Below are 19,160 nucleotides of genomic sequence, written 5' to 3'. Positions count from 1 at the left end.
ATATATAACTATATTTATATTAAAATGGTAGACAAAAAACTATTTCATCAAATTAAGAAATAACTTATCAAGTAAGTGAGTAGGTACTCAATACGTTTTACGCCGTGATAAAAAAAAGATTTATAAATTAAAGATATTTAGATTTAAATAACTTGTATTGAGTGTGTGTAATTTCTGATAAATGTGTTATTATGCTCTCTTTATTTATAAACATGTGCATTAAATTCATTAATATACAGAATCAACGATTTTATGCGTAAAGATTACCTTATAAATATTTATTATGGGAACTAAAGAGAAGTAGGCGGTTGGCCAATTGCTTGTGTTAACTGAGAGACAGCATTTCTTAATTGCTTAATTACGACCCAGACAACATGACATTTGATCTCTTGTAATCTTACGAATGATCATTTTCACATGTTATTAACACTGAATTAAAAACATTCATACATAAAAAGTATTTGTTTAATTTTTTCATAATAGCTCTTCCATACAGCTAATTTGGTCGTATCCCCATTAGTCATAAAAAAACAGTATTATTGTTCAGTTTTACCTAGGGTTTATCTGTTTTTCTCCCTTAGAATTGTATAATTAATTTTTTTGTATAATTCGCATCAACTATTATAAGAATGTACGTACTTCCGTCTAGTTCCAAATTCGTCCACGTAACGCTGGTAATAATTATATTTGTTACGAATAACGTCGTAAAGGTACTACCGACTCAAGAGTTAGTACGTAACTTGTGTTTAATTATGGTAAACCGCATTGTGTGGTTACAATTGATACGGCCTATCGTAACTATTAATTAATATCGCCTATATTATTATTCAATATATTGAACCAAACAATGTTGTATGGCGCGTTCAATTGGGATAACAAAATAATATGACGCAAAATATATACAATTTGCGATGTGATACGTCGGTCCCTTGCCATCGTCAACGTGCCAAGTCTACTTGACCCGACTGGAATTGCAAGAGACGGTAGCAAGAGATCAGACGGTATGAGTTTGATTCCTTGGAAGATGGGCCGGGTGCTGGTATAGGATGCAACTTGTTCAGACATACTGGCCCCTTCCCATCTACATGGAACCAACAACAGAGCTAGTACGGCTGGTGATGCGGCTGAAAAAGCTAGCTGCAAATCCCCTATTCTCGGCTCCGAATATTATTTTGTCGCTAAAAGACTTTTTAGGGCAATATCAAAAAGTTTAGTTGACATCACAGGAGACCGAAGATTTCGCAGCTACCACAGAGAAAGAATTAGTCTAGCTATTCAAAGGGGGAACGCTGCCAGTATCTTCGGAACCTCGGGACTCCTTTTAATAATATATTTTAGTAATTACATTTTAAGTTAGTCATTATATTTCTAATTTGAGGTGTACATTGTTTTACCTAAATATATATTTAAAAAATTACAGTAATATCTTTTATATATTCAATACAAGATGCTAGATGCTAGATCAAAAATGGTTTATTATAGTTTCAGACAAGATGAAAACAATGTTTTCTTTAATTATTGGGAAGGAAGCTCATGATGTTCAGTGCTACCCATAGACACTAACTAATATTGACAGAGGGCTCGCAAGTCCGTCGCCGGTTGAATAAATGGTACAAGTCCGAAGCCGAAAGTCGATATACATCGGTGGGCAGCTGGTTCCATATGCTGCCTTCAAAACTGGATGGAAAGACGTCCAGGTGATACGGATGGAATTTCGCATTCTGCCTTGACGTCTGAAGATAAAAGTATAATGCGGGAGCCTTCCCTCCCCTCTCAAAGGCCATATTACTAGGTTTGGCCGTCAAAATCATTCCGGGGACATTATTTCCAAGGGGAAATTATTTCAATTTGACCAGAACGAATGAAAAAAAATACCTAGATATAATTACTAAATATTTTCGCGTAATATCTGATTCATTTGAAATTGTATGCGAATCAATTACTTTATTGTATAAGCCATTGTTATCGAAAGAATTCTATGAATTTGATACCTATCCTTTTGTTTGTGTTTCAATGAGAAAATAATTATTAAGACGTATTAAAATACATAGGTAAAATCATCCATCCATCCTGTCTAATCCTATCTCCTTCCTATATCATATCTTCCTTTCTTAGCAAATCCTTGAAGTACTCTGCAGTGATTGTATGGAATTCAGTCCCCGTCCCTATTATTTTTACATCTTCTCTATCTTTCTTTAAATCTCTAATTTACAGACACTACCTGTCCACATCGTATCCCAAACTTTCGTACTGACGCAAAACTAATCTGAAATTATCGCTGATCGGTTTTATTTCTTAGTTTTTCTTTATCATTTTCACGTGTCCTTTTTATAATATTCTCCTGATAGGTGTTTATATATGTTTTAATTGCTTTTGTTTTCATTAGTTTTGTCTAAATAGCTATGATATCTTATGTATTTTTTTACTTCTTGCTTACGTTATCATTTTTTTTTTCTCAGAGCTTGAAGACCATAATTACACGATTTAATTATGTCAATCGTATTATATTTATGTATGCAAAGAAGTGCTAATACTTGAAAAATAAATAAATTTGCAACTATAACCCATAGGGCATGACAGACGTCCATGTTAATCGGCTCGTAGCAGAGTGCCTGAAATGAATCGAGTCTCACCCCCTTTTTTTGGTGCAGAGAACCCATTTCTACCATGGTATAAACTATGATGTATGTTTCATTAATTTGGCACTGTTGGTTGCATCTGTCACGCTACGAGCGCGTATTAAATATTTTCAGCGCACATGTCGAGTTTCAAACCACGATTTTTTTAGATTAGGGGGCAAACAGGCATGAGACTCAATTGAGCGGTACCGCCGCATGCGCGTGCGTAAAGGGTAGTGCGTTGCCGGCCTTTTAATGTTTTGCTGTATTGCACGAGAAAACATTTATATTGTTTAATTTAATTATATATTCCCAAACTGGTTTAAAGGCGTCAAAAGTCAGTTTGTTTAGAATACACAAATATTTATAATATGCAAATTCTTTACAACGAAAATGTAGAAAATCATCTGTTTTGATTAGTTTTCGGAGTGTGTGTGTGTGTTCATAACTAGTGTGTATTCATAACTAATTCTATGAAATTAATTTAGCTATCTAAGTGTGGAAAAAAATATTAGAAATAGATTGTACAAAATTATTTAACACATTCTTTTAATATAGCCAAGTAGTAGGAGAAACAAAAGTTATTCCACCAGAATTCATATGCCAGAATCGAGAGTAATGTTGGCCTAGTGGTTTCAGCATGTGTCTTTCATCCCTGTCGTGTCAGCAAAAGTCGACGGCGTGTGATGGGAGGGTCTGATCATCATCTGGTCTGTCACTTGCCTGTTGTATTGACAAATGATCATGGAACAGAAATTTAATACGATAAAGTTGTATTCAATGGATTATAAAAAAAAGTGACTATACACTCCTAGAGTTATCATATACGGTACAGCGCATAATATTTACATTTCTCATAACTTTTTGCCATACAAAACGTTATTTAATATAATCAAGTAAAAAATCAGCAAATGGTCGCAGACAATCAATATTAGCGGTTAATATTTGCTCAAATCTGTACACTATCAAACGTTTTAACACCGAATGGCGTCCTACTTTGCGTTTGGCCATGACAAGAGAACTTAGCCTTCGCTTGTGGTCATAAAGCCGTGTGCGTGACTTCATGACGGTATATTTATATTTATGTACGTACGTAAATATACGTACATACATAAAGTACTTTGTTGATTTTTTTCCAAATCAAATCAAAATTTATTTATTCATATAGGTAACATAATTACACTTATGAACGTCAAAAAAAGAAATATTAAATGAATTTAATTTTACATTTACTGCCAGTTCTCAAATCAAGGGCGTAGAACGGAAGAGAAGAACTGGCAATAAACTCTCCGCCACTCTTTTTAATCGCCAAGTTTTACATGTTTGTAAGGAGCTGCCACCACTACACCATGTTCCATATGACATATTGAGTAACAAAGAATAAAAAAATAAATTAAAAACAAATTTTTTTGTCCTCTATTAGCAGGAGCCAAGGTGAAATAGGAGCACGTAGTTACATGCTCGTGAGAACAACACGCAAATACAGTTTTTAACCTAGTACCCGAATCGAAAAGGTGAAATCAAGAGAATTCAAAATTACCAATGTTGTTTCTTTATTATAGTAGGGGAGCCCAAGAGGGGATTTCGGGATTTACTCAAGCGCGGCAGATTAATATACAGGGGGATACCTTGTACCCGGTTAAGTACCTCCACCAAATATGAGGCCCATATATAAGGCCGCCCGTGAAGGATACAGGATCAGATTAGTAAAAAAAAATTGATCATCAGACATTCTCGAGCGCGTCAGATTAAGGTAGTGTGAGTTAATCACATCCTAAAAAGTGTATATTCCACTAATCTGACAATTTGAGAGTGACGTAAAGAGAGGGGAGGGCAGCAAAGTTGTAAAAAAAAACGTCATCTTGACATTCTCGAGCGCAGCTAATTTTTTTTTTATTTTGAATGAAATAATTCAAGAATATTGAAAAATATATAATCTGACGATTTCCGCAAGCCGAAATAACAAAATTTCGTCGATAAAGTTCGTGCGATAAACGCGTGCAGCTGCGTGATGCCTACATTTCCTTCTCCGCGTTTCCCTCAAAATTAGATTTCATGTGAATTTGAACCGATTCGGACCGATAGATTTTGAGAAATTTTGAAAAATCTAAAAAAATAACAATTTGTTTTTTTGAAAGTGTTTTTTTGCAATAACTTTTAAACGGCTTTATCCATCAACTTCAAAAAAATAATCCACCTTTAAGCTTGAAAAACGGCGTCGATCGCCACCAAACTGGTCAAAATCAGTTGATTCGTTCGAGAGATATCGTGAACGAAAGAAAACCGAAAAAAGTGTTTCTATCATTACTTCGACATTTCATATCGGATTATCGTTTTTGATGAAATTAAATAATGAGAGCTTAAAAAATGCGTCGATCACCGTCAACCGCGGGAAAATTGCTTGATCCATTCAAAAGTTATTGGGGTTTGAAAATTTCAAAAATAGTGTTCTATGAAACTTCTATCAGACTTTCGAGGTGGGAGAACTCAAACGCATAGAAATATTATTTCTTTGAACTCAGCGAGCTCATAAGTACAATTTTAAGCGCCCAGGAATGGAATTGCAGGGATGGCCTTTAGGGTGAACCGTTTTTCTAATATTTTTTTGTCAGATCAGGCAAATCCCTCTAGATAATCGTCAGATTATGAGACAGTACGTTTAGAATATAAATCTGAACCATATATATCTTAATCTGACGCGCTCGAGTATTTCAAAATGGCGAATTTTTTTTGCACATTATAATAATGGCTGCGAGTTTGCGTCAGATCGAAATCGTCAGATTATTGAATGAGAGCTTTTATTTTGGTGCACTTAACACCCCCTTAGAAAACCTGACGCGCTCGATTAATTTTTTTTTTTTCATTTTTAACCCTTACGTACAACCACCCCCATCATGCAAATGATCAGATTAACATACGTACATTATTAAAAATACGTAGGATATTGATGCTATCAATATCTGACGCGCTCGAGTATGTCCATGCAACAGTTTTTTTTACATATTTAAACATCTATAGCCGCTTTCCCCACCGATGAAAAGGTATATATCATATAACATTTTTTTCTTCTTATCATCTAAGCTTTGCAACCCAATAGGTCTCCACGACGCTCGAGTAAATCCCCATTTAGCATCGTGGGCTCCCCTACCATTAATAGTGTCCCGGGAATTATTATTCGAGATACATATTAATAATTCTTTATTTTTAGTAATATGGTATAATCTGATTTTCATGGCATATTTTGCCAGTCACAATGGCGTGCAAATTTGTCTTATATTTGGTAGAATTTAGAATTACGTTACATTATCAATAAGTTATTTTATATAATTGTTTTTAGCTCTTCCACAGTGAATGAAAAAAATATTAATTAGGCGCTGTTTTACTAAGCGTATAATATCTTCCCTAAACTCGATAAGATAACCCCCATCTGTTAGCAGAACAATTTTTTTAAATCTTAATATATATATTTCTTGTGTGCGTGTGTATGTGACTGAACTCCTCCTAAACGACTGGACTGATTTAGACGAAATTTTTTGTGTGTGTTCAAGGGGATCTGGGAATGGTTTAGATTCACAATTTTGTCCACTGGACAATGTTTTTTTAATTAATTTTCAATTTATTAGTTGTTGTTGATTTTGGAATGTTTTACATTGGCTCCGACAGACGGCGCTACCATCGCAGTGTCAAATTTTAAATAATATTCGAATTTTAATTTTAGTCTGTCCCGAAATTTAAAAAAAGTTTTGTTATCATTGTGTTATATCGTGTGTGACCATGTGCTGGATCGTTAAATATTGTCATAACATTTGAATAATAATTTTCATCAAAATGGCTTATTAAAAATTGAAATTTTGAAATTAAAGACGTGTAGACAGGACAACGTCTGTCGGATCCGCTAGTAAATTATATCTATTCAATTGTACAATTACTTTAAGCTTTAAGTTTGACCAGTGATAGTGCCAAATCGTTAATTCGTAGATAAGGTAAAAGAAAATTCCGTTAAAAGATATCATATCATCGACTGCATACTGTCAAATATATATAAATTTAATAAGATTTTTTTTAACGAGGTGCGTAAACGATGCAGTATTATTTCTGCGAATTTATTCATTTAAGTTGCCTTTATAATCTACATTCGCGACGACCAACTGACGAAGAAAAACAATTGCCTAATATTTCATCATATTTAAACATTTGAATTTTCAATATAATTTCACTGATAAAGGCAATCTAAAATCAGCGTATGAGCAAGTATTAATATTGCGCACATGGACTGAAAACTTCACGGTTGAGTCATGCATCTTGGCTAGGCTAACTTTTGATTGCGTACTGTGATTACTGTAGTAACAGTAAGTCACTGAGAAAATAAACATAATTGCCATGCATAGCAGCCCATGGACACCCATTTTATAGGGTGGGGAGTTGCCGACTTTTGAGGACGGAGGCACGTTATTAAACTATTGGGAGATCATAACTCTCAGGCAATACTGACACCGGAAGATAATTCCACTGATACGTATAGTTTCGCAAAAGATATTATATTGTGCATGCTCTTGCGGCAGACATCTTTTGTAGGTATTTGTCGAGGTGTTTTTAGTGGGTATTGTTCACCCAGTCTCTGAATTAATTAATATATTAATAATTTTGACGATTTTGGTGTGGGTCGAGTCCCACATACCCCTGAAACTGTCTAGGGCAGGGGATGCGCGAATGCATTTCCACCTCGAATAAAAAAGGGGCAGACGTCTTTCGTAATAATTTATGAAAGCGAGCGATGAGAATCCCGAAATCAAATAATAGAAATAGGTCATTTTATATTCCGGGCCTTGATACATTTATATTACAAATCGAAACAACGACCTGTAGATAACAATTTCAGTTGACCAAATAGCGGAGGCTATCTATGACGTATAGTTTTTTTATTATTTTATAAAAATAATTGTATATAAAAATATTTTAGAGCAGTGTTGGCCTAGTGGCTTCAGCGTGCGACTCTCATAAAACCGACATGTCTTAGACCCAAAAAGTCGACGACGTGTGTCAGGCACTGGAGGCTGATCACCTATTTGCCTATTAGATTTAAAAATGATCATGAAACAGGTTCAGAAATCTGAGGCCAGGACCTAAAGAGGTTGTAGCGCCACTGATTTATTTTATTTATTTATACAAAAATAAAAACTGCCTATGCGACAAATAAACTAAAATTTCATAAAATGATTCCTTATTTCACTGATAAATATATTGATATAATCAATGAACTGGGTCATCATATTACTCACAATTCTTTCAACTATGACTAATATATGACTATAAAAATATACTAGACCATTTTTAGTGCGAGATGTTTAGCTCGAGGTTACACCTTTGTTTATTATAATTTCAGCTCTTTGATGTTACCCCTAAATATTTACAATGTGCCTAAATCACTCTACTGATCGTTAATTTAGTGTGAAAATAGACTATCGTTTCCAACACCTGTAATTATATTTCGGTAAGTATATATCAAGTTTTATTTATTTATTAATTATATAATATACATTTATACAAGACTTTTTATCTAAAATATATGACAGTTTTGGTAAGCATACGTGTTACTGCTACTATATTAGCAATTTAAACAGAAAAACTGTCAGCAAAACAATTCGCGGCAATCCAATTATTAATGTCAAATCCTATAATGTATTAATGTCAAACTGGGTAACCAATTTGTTTTGGTTTCCGAATCGACAGGTCTGAAATCTGGCACTACAGATAATTAAAAATATAACAATAATTACGTTTTATGTCATTGTAAAATATCGTAAGTGTATTTTGAAGACGTATTTAAGAAAAGAGAACACCAATAGATAGATCTTTATAAAATGGTACACTGAATATTATATGTATGGAAAGTTTGAATAAAGTTTATTGTATTTACAATAGACCCAAGTTGTTTAGTAGTTGATTTGCCTTTTGTGCCTTAACCTGTCACAATGTACCTGAACCTAGAACCTCTGGGTCACATACCTTGAGCCAACCACTAGGTTACATGCACTAGATAGAGTAAAAAATTAAGATGCTTAACAATAAATGACTTGGCAATTTTATTATATTACGTCATTAAATACGCATTAGAAAGGGAACAGTGATAATTTTATCTGTTTATTGTCGTGTTGTCTACGGAATTCGAGTTATCAATAGTTTAATAGTTTCGACATGAGATCATGTTCTTCGATTTGTCATCTATGAGTAAATAGTGAGATAAGTTGACAATACAATTGAATTTATAACACATCGTGATGATGGGGAAATGGTTGGAGGTTGGAGTCGATGATCATTCTAATAATAATACAATTAAATTGTTAGAAATAATGAAATCTATTTATATCATGCTTCATAAATCAGTTAAATATGATGTAATTACGCGCAAATTTCTATAAGACAAAGAAAACTGTGGTCTTGGATTAGGTCCGTGCGCAACAGATTCGTTCAATACTGAGGTGAAATAAACAGTTACCAAACATAATTATTATTAAAACAATCTTCTTCATCTTATAGTGCCATCTTCTTGCGAAGGTTGACGAGTTTACTGAAGGATTCCGTGCTTCTAAACCATGACTTGTTATTTTGACCAAACCATTGTTTTTAACCAATAATTAAAACAATAAACAGTTTAAATCAAAATATATACAATTGTTATATACATTTTGTTCTTGTCATTCTTTATTCTTCATTTCTTTGTTTGAAACCCGTTAAGTCTTCCTGCAGCCCTTTTCAAATTTCTCTATCAATAGATTTCTCCATTTGCTTCCTGCTACATCTACATCTATCCACCTATTTAGGACGCGTACTTTCTTTAACAACCATTATCCGTAGAAAAATGACAATAAAGAAATATGGCAATAAAGTATGACTTTCATCTAAACTAATTGGATTTTGACAAGGGTAATTGTTAATTGTTTCTCTTAAAATTGCACATTTTCGCCCTTATACCCGCAACTTAAAGCACGTGTTAAACGTTGAGAATCATACATTTTTTATCATATTTCATATCCCAACGCTATTTATACAATACTCATTCAAGTAAATTTTTTGTGTCATATCGTTTATCAAAAGTCAACGAACTTTTGTACTGACTTTTCTTGTGTATTTTGCAAGCGATAGTGCAATTAAAGTTTCCATTGTTTACATATAGTATGTATTATCTGTACTATTAATTAAACGTTTGGACTTGATGAAAAGTTAATTTGATAACAATGATGTAGGTTAGTTTAAAGGTATTTTTAATTTATACGTTAGTTATTTTAATTAAATACTATATCTAGAATAAAAATGTAAGAAAAATTATTTACAGAAACCCCGGCAATGATTAGTGAACAGTTTCGAGGGACAGGTCTTGCCTATAAGGATTAAATGTTTAGTACTATAAACGTAATTGGAGAGGTCAATGGTGTATATACAATAAACCATATAAAACTTTTTTTAATAATAAAATGCGTAGTATATTACTTAATTCGATGACTTGCTTTAAGTACGCTAGTACCCTATTCTTCTTTATTAGCCTTACATTATATTTTTTTTGTTTTCTTAAATATCTCCGAGCAAATGGCGTTATCTCAATCCGTCGTCAGCAGTGACCATGCAAGTGAATAATTCTATGAATTTAATATTTACATATTAAAATTATTTTCATTTACGTAACATATACCTAAACGTTAGTTTCTCGGTATAAGGATAAAACGTGTATAAATGAAGTTTAAGTTATCCTCTTGATAATAAATGTAATTTAAAGATCGTAAAAAATTGCAAATACGGGCATAGAAATACATCATACAAAAAAATCTTTATACATTTGTTTATATACATACAAATCCAACAAGCGATAAAAAGTAGGAGACTGTTTCTTCAACATAAAGTTTATAAGCATTTATTTATTTATTTATTTGTTGCACCAACAAAGTAGACACTGATACATACATGTTACACAAACACACGCCTAGTGCTAACCCAATTATAGGCGCACAGAACATTCTGATTTATTGTATTAATTTTATTGTCATAATATAAATAAATTCAAATATGTTTGTGATATTTCGGCAAAGTTTACCCAGTTTCCGTTATGTGATAACAGAGGGCAAATACTACCGGGAGCATTGCGCAATTCCACTTCCTAATACGCCTATGTTTGATAACCATAGTTTTACGGTCAATGTTTTCCAGTCATAATAAAAATAAGTGGTAAACTTAACGTTAACTGAGAGACATGTCTCTAAGTTAGCTTAAACTGTTCTAAGCACGAAATTTACGTTTTTTTTTATAAAGTATTCGTTAATATTCATAGCGTAAATATATAATCATGCAAAAGCACGGAAAATATCCATATGTTAAATTGTTATATTTTAATATAGGGCAAATGTCTTCGGAACAGCCAAAAAAGCTAGCAGTTTTGCGAGCTTAATGTGAGTAAGTCTTCTTTTTGAATATGCGTCTTATTTCTAGTAATGACTTCCATCTCGAGTTTTTCTTTATAAAACTTATAAATACCTCCGTGTCATTGTAGTCGAAGAATTCTAAAAAATAAATTACAATTTCCATTGAATAATTCAAACTTTAACACAAAAAACTCATTTATCTTGGACGTATGACGATTTTTCATATAAAGATGTTTTGAAAGGCATATTCATTAGTGCAAATGAATTTGTGTATGCATAAACACGCTACAATTATGCTATATCTATGCACACTCGAAACGGGAAATATAATAAAGTCTATCACTGGTTATAGAAATTAAATAACTTATGTCAGTGACAAAATGACTTTGAAATGTTATAAAATGAACGTTAGCATATAATATTCATTTTAAATGTGCTTTATCTCTTAATTTACATAATGAATTACCAGCTCAGACTGCGGGGCACAAGCCTCGGCCATTACTGTCCTTAGCACATAAAAATATATATCTGTTAATACGAATAGATATTTTTATTGATACATTTAATACTAGGAGTTGCGCGAAGGATATTTATAAAAATTCCGTCAATATTTTTATTTCCCGCAACGACCTCCGAGGCAATCAAATTCTATTAATATCAATACTTTATTTTTGATATAGCGTTAATATATGCATCATTAATTAGTTTAATGACATAACTGGATACGTTCTTAAGTACGATTGAAATTCAAATGGCTGTTATATTAGGCTACTATGATTTCTATGGAAGTGTCTGAGAAAGTTATTTAAGTTTTTTTAACATTTAAGGTGTGTTTGTACACCAGACCAGAAGGGTTTGTCCATATACTCTTAAATGAGACCTCCACCGAACAAGAGACCACTTGGTACTGGAAGATCGATGACATCAAATCAACCTCTCAATGTTGCAAATCAAAATCAAGCGAAACATGCCAACGCAAGGAGCTCTACGTGTTATCTGTGTTAATATTTGAACAGAAAAAATTGAACAAACCACAGCACAACATAATCATTACATTTTATATATTTAGTCTATGCCTTGTCTACTGTCGGCAACATTTTTGATTAAATTTATTTATTATTTATTAACTATTTTGATTTTATATTGCAAACTATAAAATTATTCCATTAAAGTAGCCTTGGGGTAACGCTGCATCCGGCAAATGATAATTACTTATTACTTAATTAAACAATGAGCAATACGAAGATAAGCGCTAATTATGAAATTAATATCCCTATTTAAAATAACTGAACCCCTTTGCGTTCCGGCTAAGAGTGGTATAGTGTGTGCCTACCCAGTAATTGAACCCAGGACTTCTAGGAGCGATAATTTTTATGAAATTTTTTTTTGCTTTTGTGTTTTGAAACAAGAAATTTTGACCGAGACAATCTGTTTTATCCACCATATTTGTCAATAGAGGGATTAACGCCCAGCCATGTGGGTCATGACTAACGTAACCATACGATCTATTTTTAACGGGACTGTTTTTTTCTCCAATTACGAGGCCCGGTGTCCCCGAAATGAACGGTGACGCAAAATTGTCCCGTTTTCGGAAAACGCACGAAAGTTTGAGCCACAGAGTATATGAAATGAACGTACCCAGAGCTTCATTTGTTTTTCTGATAAGTATAACTAAACATTTTGGGTACCTATATTTTGTGATTCGTAACTGTTAGGGCCTGTTTCACAATATATGCATAAAGTACCAAATAGCTATGCAACACATAAATTATTCGTAAGATAAAAGCTCCAAATAAGATACTTCGCGTTTCATGACGAATAGCGCTATATGACAGTCGTGAAACGCAAAAATACTGTTTATCCTACCAATAAGTATTAAATATCATATTAGGAACTTATCCGGACATTGTCAAACAGACCCTTAATCCAACTAACATTTTCTTAATAATTACTTTAGTTTTTTTATCTATTTACTATATACAAAATCTAACCCTAAATTGGTCAAAAACAATGTCTTGTTTTGAGTCAAGGAATAAATGGTCACTTTAGTCATGACCCCGCCATCCTTTGTTACGTCGGGCTACAAGCAACAGCACTCTAATTGGTTTAATATAAATATTATGAATATGCCATTTTCGCGTTCTAATTGTATATAGGCAAGTAAATGATCCCGGTCGACGACAAGGCCAACTGTGGGCGGCGGGTGTGTATCCATTTAACATTTTTTGGATTAAAAAAACCCATTATTTTTCTTATCGGGGCATTTATATAGTAGCTGGTAGTTTCTGAGTTACGCTTAAGTGTCTGGTAAAAAAATGCGCAAATTACTACTCATGTAAGATGTTTGTGTTTGCGAACTATTAAAAAAATACTATAGAAAATCATATCTCTTCATACGTTAGTCAAAGTTGAGCACGAGCTAATTTAAAAATAATCACAACAGCTGTCGCGCAACGGTTTCAAATCGCCCTTCTCAATGCCATTCGACGGAATAAAAACTTATTTTACGATGGCAACATTGACCACATTTTTTGCATAATAGTAAAATATACGAACAGTGTTTGATGTGTGGCGCGTAAAAAAATCAACTTTACTAGAAGAACCGGTGCGACCGCATACCAGGCGCGCGCTCGCGGGAAGGCCTTGCCGCCACCTGCGCCTGCTCTCCACTTACCCACTTTCTCGTACCACGGCATCACATAACAACTATCTCTTAACATTGTCGCATCTTATACCGAAACTGTAATTTAGCGTCACGTGGTATATGAACCACAATTAAAAGTTTAGTTCCATACAGAAACGGAAATGACGTTTACGCGCGGGTATAACATCTATTGTTAAAGATATTATTTCTAATAATTTACACAAGCATATTTGGCACTAACGTAGAAAAAGAAACTATGAAGATGCTTCCTTTTTGGTGGAAGGGTAAAAATATATAGCTTTTTATGTTATTTTTCCGGAATAAATATCTGCGAACACTTGCGTACTGTACAGAAATAGCATGGATGTGTAAAATATTTAATTATATGCAATCAAGACTTGATGTTAAACTAGGAATTGCTCGCCGCAATTCAATTAAACTGTCATATAGGAGCCAAGATACATGATTACTGTAAGTGCACAGTGTTTTGTTTTTTGATTACGAGTTTCTTGGAATAACACTACAGCTTAATGGTACATATAAAATAATTACGAAATGTCTAAAGAGAAATTAATGTATATGATAAAGGATATAACCTATTAGTTAGTACGACTCGTAGCAACTACGAATAGTATTAGATACTGAGCGTTATATCAGTGCAGCGTTCCTGAATTTTCTCCTCTTAACGGAAAAAAATAATTATGACATATAAGACACGAGTTTATTATCATTAAAATCCTTATTCCTGAGCCAATAATGAGCCTAAACTAAAAAAATATTAAAAAAAACTCAGGTATCTTTTACTAATAATGGCTTTGTTTGTTCCTTCATATTAAATATATATTATAATCTACCAATCAATCAATCTTAGATTGTGTATTCCGTTTTGGATTTTGTGTGTAATGTAATTGTTTGAATATTTAAAGAAAACACTTTTTTAACGGATTGTTATGTATTATTTAGTTATGTATTATTGTAAAAGCTTACAATAATACATAACTTCAATCCGTTAAAAAAGTGTTTTCTTTTAATGTGTAAAAATTATGTTAATTAAAGACAATAGGTACTCTGTTTGAATATTGTTAATTGATTAGCTGTAGGAATACTTAAATAACATAAATAAATAAATAAAAAACAGACTTAAACAGACTCAAACGAGAGCTCGGATATTTTAGTAATAATTTTTACAGACAGAAATTCATACGCAATCGTTGCTGCTATAACTGACATGCCTCATTAAAGTAAGCGGTGACTGGTAGCTGGGAGATTCTATCGGACTGTTACTTCACTGCATAAAAAGGCTACTACTATGGGGTCAGACTGACGCCGCGCTTGCGTCCCGCACATGTTTCTTATTATATCGAACTTAATTATCAAATCTCCTGACTAACTTACTAGAAGTAATATCGCAAGGGCATTACATATTTATACGTACGTTTATGATACGTAGTCTGTCATACTGGCTGGCGAATCGGGGAATCAAACTCAAGACAGGCATACACTTTGCAAGCACATTAGAGAGAAGTTTTAGAATCAATTAAGCAAAAACTTCTGTTAAATTATAATCCACAATGATGTCAAATAATGTCAACCTACACTGTTTTAATTTGTACTCCCATATTTCTAGATTCATTTCAATATGAATACATTTTAAATCTTACGTAATATTATTTAGATACTGAGCACGTGACAAAAAAATACCATTAGCCAAGAAAATACATTTAATTTTTAACACAAAATGAGCGATTAATCTCTCGATGGGCTTTCAAATTCCGCACAAGTCATCCGGCGAGGTGAGATCGACTGGGAAATACCACGCGCGCATTTGTATCCACTATTCAACACTTACATGTTTCAAATGTTCTTTTGTCATTTGAAAATACTATTCAAATTATTGTCTGACGTTTTAAATTTCCAGCGATTACTGATATAACAACTATGTTGATTTAACATTATGCTTTTTTTATTGTAAGCGATAAGCCTGTTCCGATAATATACATAACAATATATTTTTTTTGTTTTTAACATCTTACTATTAGTAGTAATAATAGTTTATATGATAAACAAATTCTGGAAGTTAGTAGCAAAACTCATGTATTTAATTCATTAAAGTTCCAAATAAAGTTATTCGTTATTTCGAGCAGCCTCATAGTAAAAGTAAATAATAAATTTAATATGAACCTAAAAATATTGAGGATATGAGGGATAATATCCTGATTGTATCCAAGGTTTGTAGACCAATAAAGATACGCCATCTTGCAAGGATTCGTATTTTTGAAATTGAAAATTGAAATTGAATTGATACATACGCAAGTTACCTTAGCGTTGTAAACAACTTTTAACAATTATTGCAAGTTCACGATTAAATTTTCCATCATACTTTCACATCCGTACGTGTCCCGTTAAATTGTCAGAGGATCGCTTTCAATCGTAATGCGATTATGTAATTTAACATTGTAATTTTATTCATGAATAATATTTCAAGTACTTAACTTTTGTATGCAATTAATAATAATCATATCTATAGCTATATCGTAGTTATAGATTGCACAATATATTTTTCAAACGATTTGACGTCTATGTCGTAGATTTTAAGACGTGTTAGTTTCCGCGGGATGTTTCTTTGAAATTCCTTGTATAGGTTAACCCACCTGGTTTAAGCCTGGTTTAAACCCACGATCAAGGCCTGACAAAATTGAAATAAAACTGATGAAAACACACAAAACATTTCCAAAAAAAATATCTTTTACGCCCGGCGCAGAGTCCATTGTGATTTATTTAGTTTATTTATTATCCTATATAGATTGTATAGTAGTACTAGTGACGGGCCTAAACCGTCTAAGTCCGTGACAAAGATTATTAAAAAAAAATAACACTGTTTTAAGCAGATATTTACCACAAATATTAGAATATGCATGTGAGACATTTGATAAGCTAATGCCAGAGTGGGTTTCCCCAATTATTTCATTACATTCAAGGTCAAAATTACACTGTCCATTGGTGAGAGTCGCACGTGTCTCTCAATTATAATTCCGCTGTTGGCTCGTGATAAATTTGTACACTGACAGTTGTCATTGGGTGAATACAAACGTGCTTTAAGTAGATCCTCACAGACAATAATTGGCGTGAAGAGCCTACCATATTATCGATCAATTCAACAACACAACGACGTTTATTCGGAACACTGTATACATACGAAAGTATGTATACGTTTTTGAGAATTCAAAATGGTGGTTAAAACCATATTTAGAAGTATAGAAAAAATACTGTTTTTTATCTTGTGATAGTGTTAAGAAATAATAATATACGTCAGTGTATGAATAAAAAGTTTTATACAGAATTGTACTTTTAAATACATTTACGTGATTTTTTACCAGAATTATATATATATATTTTTTTTAAATTTTCACTCTACTATAGTGTCCAGGGACTTTATGTATCACTGCTACTATTTAACGCGTCGGGAATTACGCCCCAACTACATCGGTAATATTTTTATTAACAATATTCATGGGCGAGCCGGGGCGCAATTCCCCGCGAGACCCGCTCTTTCTGTTTTATTTGCCGCCTTTATGTAGAGAATGATTTTTTCGCAGAACCGTTCCAGGCACGGTCTGTGCTTTATTAACATGTCCTGTAGGCCGTTACGGTCTACAGTCATCTGTATTTGTTGCTCCAGGTCGTGCCTGGACGATGCGAATATAGGGCAGTGTAGAAGCACATGTTCCACAGTTTGCTCTTCATTACTGCAGGCACATGTTGGGCTTGTCCTAATTTTATAAAGAATTATATTTAAGGCACGTACCTTGCAAATACAACGGAAACAGCTGCTCCAATCGTGTTCGAGCCGTGCGTCCTGAAGTCTTACGGGCTCTCCTTCGTTGGAGCACGGTGCACGCTGACCCTCTGTAAAAACTCATGTTGATTAATAAGATTAAGTGAACCATACAAGTCATCACATCTACAAAAGCTTTTCCGTTAAACATATAATGAATAAACCCATTTCGCTTATATTATTAGAAAAAAAAAGGAGAAAAAGCTGTGTTTATAAATGTTCATAAAAAAAATACTTTCAACTGAAATTAGAATCATTGTATTCCAATAATTTCCTAAGACGTAAAATAATTCGGTTTGAAATTTAAACTAAGAACTTTTTCAAAATGCGTAATTTTTTTATAACCGACCAGTCATCGACCCGTCTAATGTCAACAATAGCATAGACTGTAAACTCTCCAACAATAAGCAAATCTATAGAGATGATACAACTTTATTTCCCTGCCAAAACGCACGATCATTTACCTTGATTTAAAACTTCAGATCCGCATTCTTATTACGTACCGGACAGATATGAGCGCCACCATCTCCTGCGCAAATATTTTGGTAATGTTTGCTCACACTACGAAAACATTCCAGTGTTGTAAAATACTCACAAATGCCTTACGTGTGAGCTGTTGTGACGCGGTAAATTAAAGAAAAATATATTTATAGCGTAATATGCGTTTGCATTAAGCTTAATTGTTTTTTTAGATATGAGTGTATAATGTATATGACAAGAGTGGCGTCCCATACAGCACATTTAATTATCGGATATTGGTGTCTGCATCTCCAGTTTAAACTCTTTGTCATCCAGGTTGCAGGTTAATATACGCAAAAGCAAGGAATATATAAAGAAATGTTGAGCAATATTTTCAATGATAAAATACCTAATTAGTTTTATTTTTACATCGTCGTCTATCTCGCTTAGCAACCAACGGTTCATCAAGGTTATAAATTATTATATATTACTCGCCGCGTCTTCCCTGCACTTTGCTTAGATAACGTTTTATATTACATTCCGTATACTAAGCTTCCACTAATGATAGTAGAACAAAAAGGCAAAGAATCCTTTCTTTTGTTCAATGTTTTGTAAATTCTTCTATTATTTAAGGTAAGTAGTAAGGGTTTCCTGTGGGAGAGCTTAAAAGTACACAGAACACTAATTTTTTCGTCTAAGCGATACCGAGCTTTCAGGTACTCTTTTAGTGAATGTAAAATTAACAGTAATGATAGGAATCAGATACAAATTGCATCTGTTTTTTTTACCTACAACTTGTTTATGTTGCTATGCGATATAGAACTAAATTAATGTTATTAATATGATGTAGTTTATCTCGTATTGAGAAACAAAACATCCGGAAGAATAAAATGTTTATTTCATTTCTACAATAATAACAGGAAGGGAAGCACTTACGTAAATGAAATCATAAATAAACTAAGTTAGAAGTCTTTTAGAAAAACATTTAAACGTTCGCAAACTATTATTGTTTTAATATTTTTCATATTAAGAAAACACTTTTTTAACGGATTGAAGCTATGTATAAACCTATTATTATTTTACATAGACCACGCACGCTGTAAAGCATGCGAAACGTCGGGAAAATTTTAAAATAAATTTTATTAAATAATTATAATACATAGCTTCATTCTGTTAAAAAAGCGTTTTTTTTT

At 33.0% G+C, this 19,160-nt stretch overlaps 1 protein-coding gene across 3 annotated transcripts in view; it reads right to left on the bottom strand.

Annotated features, from left to right (window-relative positions):
• Nucleotides 1–19,160, bottom strand: part of LOC110994625 (BMP-binding endothelial regulator protein) — a 54,309-nt gene that overhangs the window by 12,455 nt on the left and 22,694 nt on the right. For all 3 annotated transcript variants that reach the window (XM_045628908.1, XM_022261400.2, XM_022261399.2), the window contains one exon: nucleotides 17,479–17,579. In XM_045628908.1, coding sequence (XP_045484864.1) covers nucleotides 17,479–17,579 — 101 coding nt within the window. The remainder of the gene's footprint in view (nucleotides 1–17,478; nucleotides 17,580–19,160) is intronic.

This window comes from Pieris rapae, chromosome 7 (assembly GCF_905147795.1).
Source record: "Pieris rapae chromosome 7, ilPieRapa1.1, whole genome shotgun sequence".
Taxonomy (NCBI): Eukaryota; Metazoa; Arthropoda; class Insecta; order Lepidoptera; family Pieridae; genus Pieris; species Pieris rapae.
The sequence above is the reverse complement of the archived record's forward strand: the minus strand, read 5'-3'. Positions and strand labels throughout refer to the sequence as shown.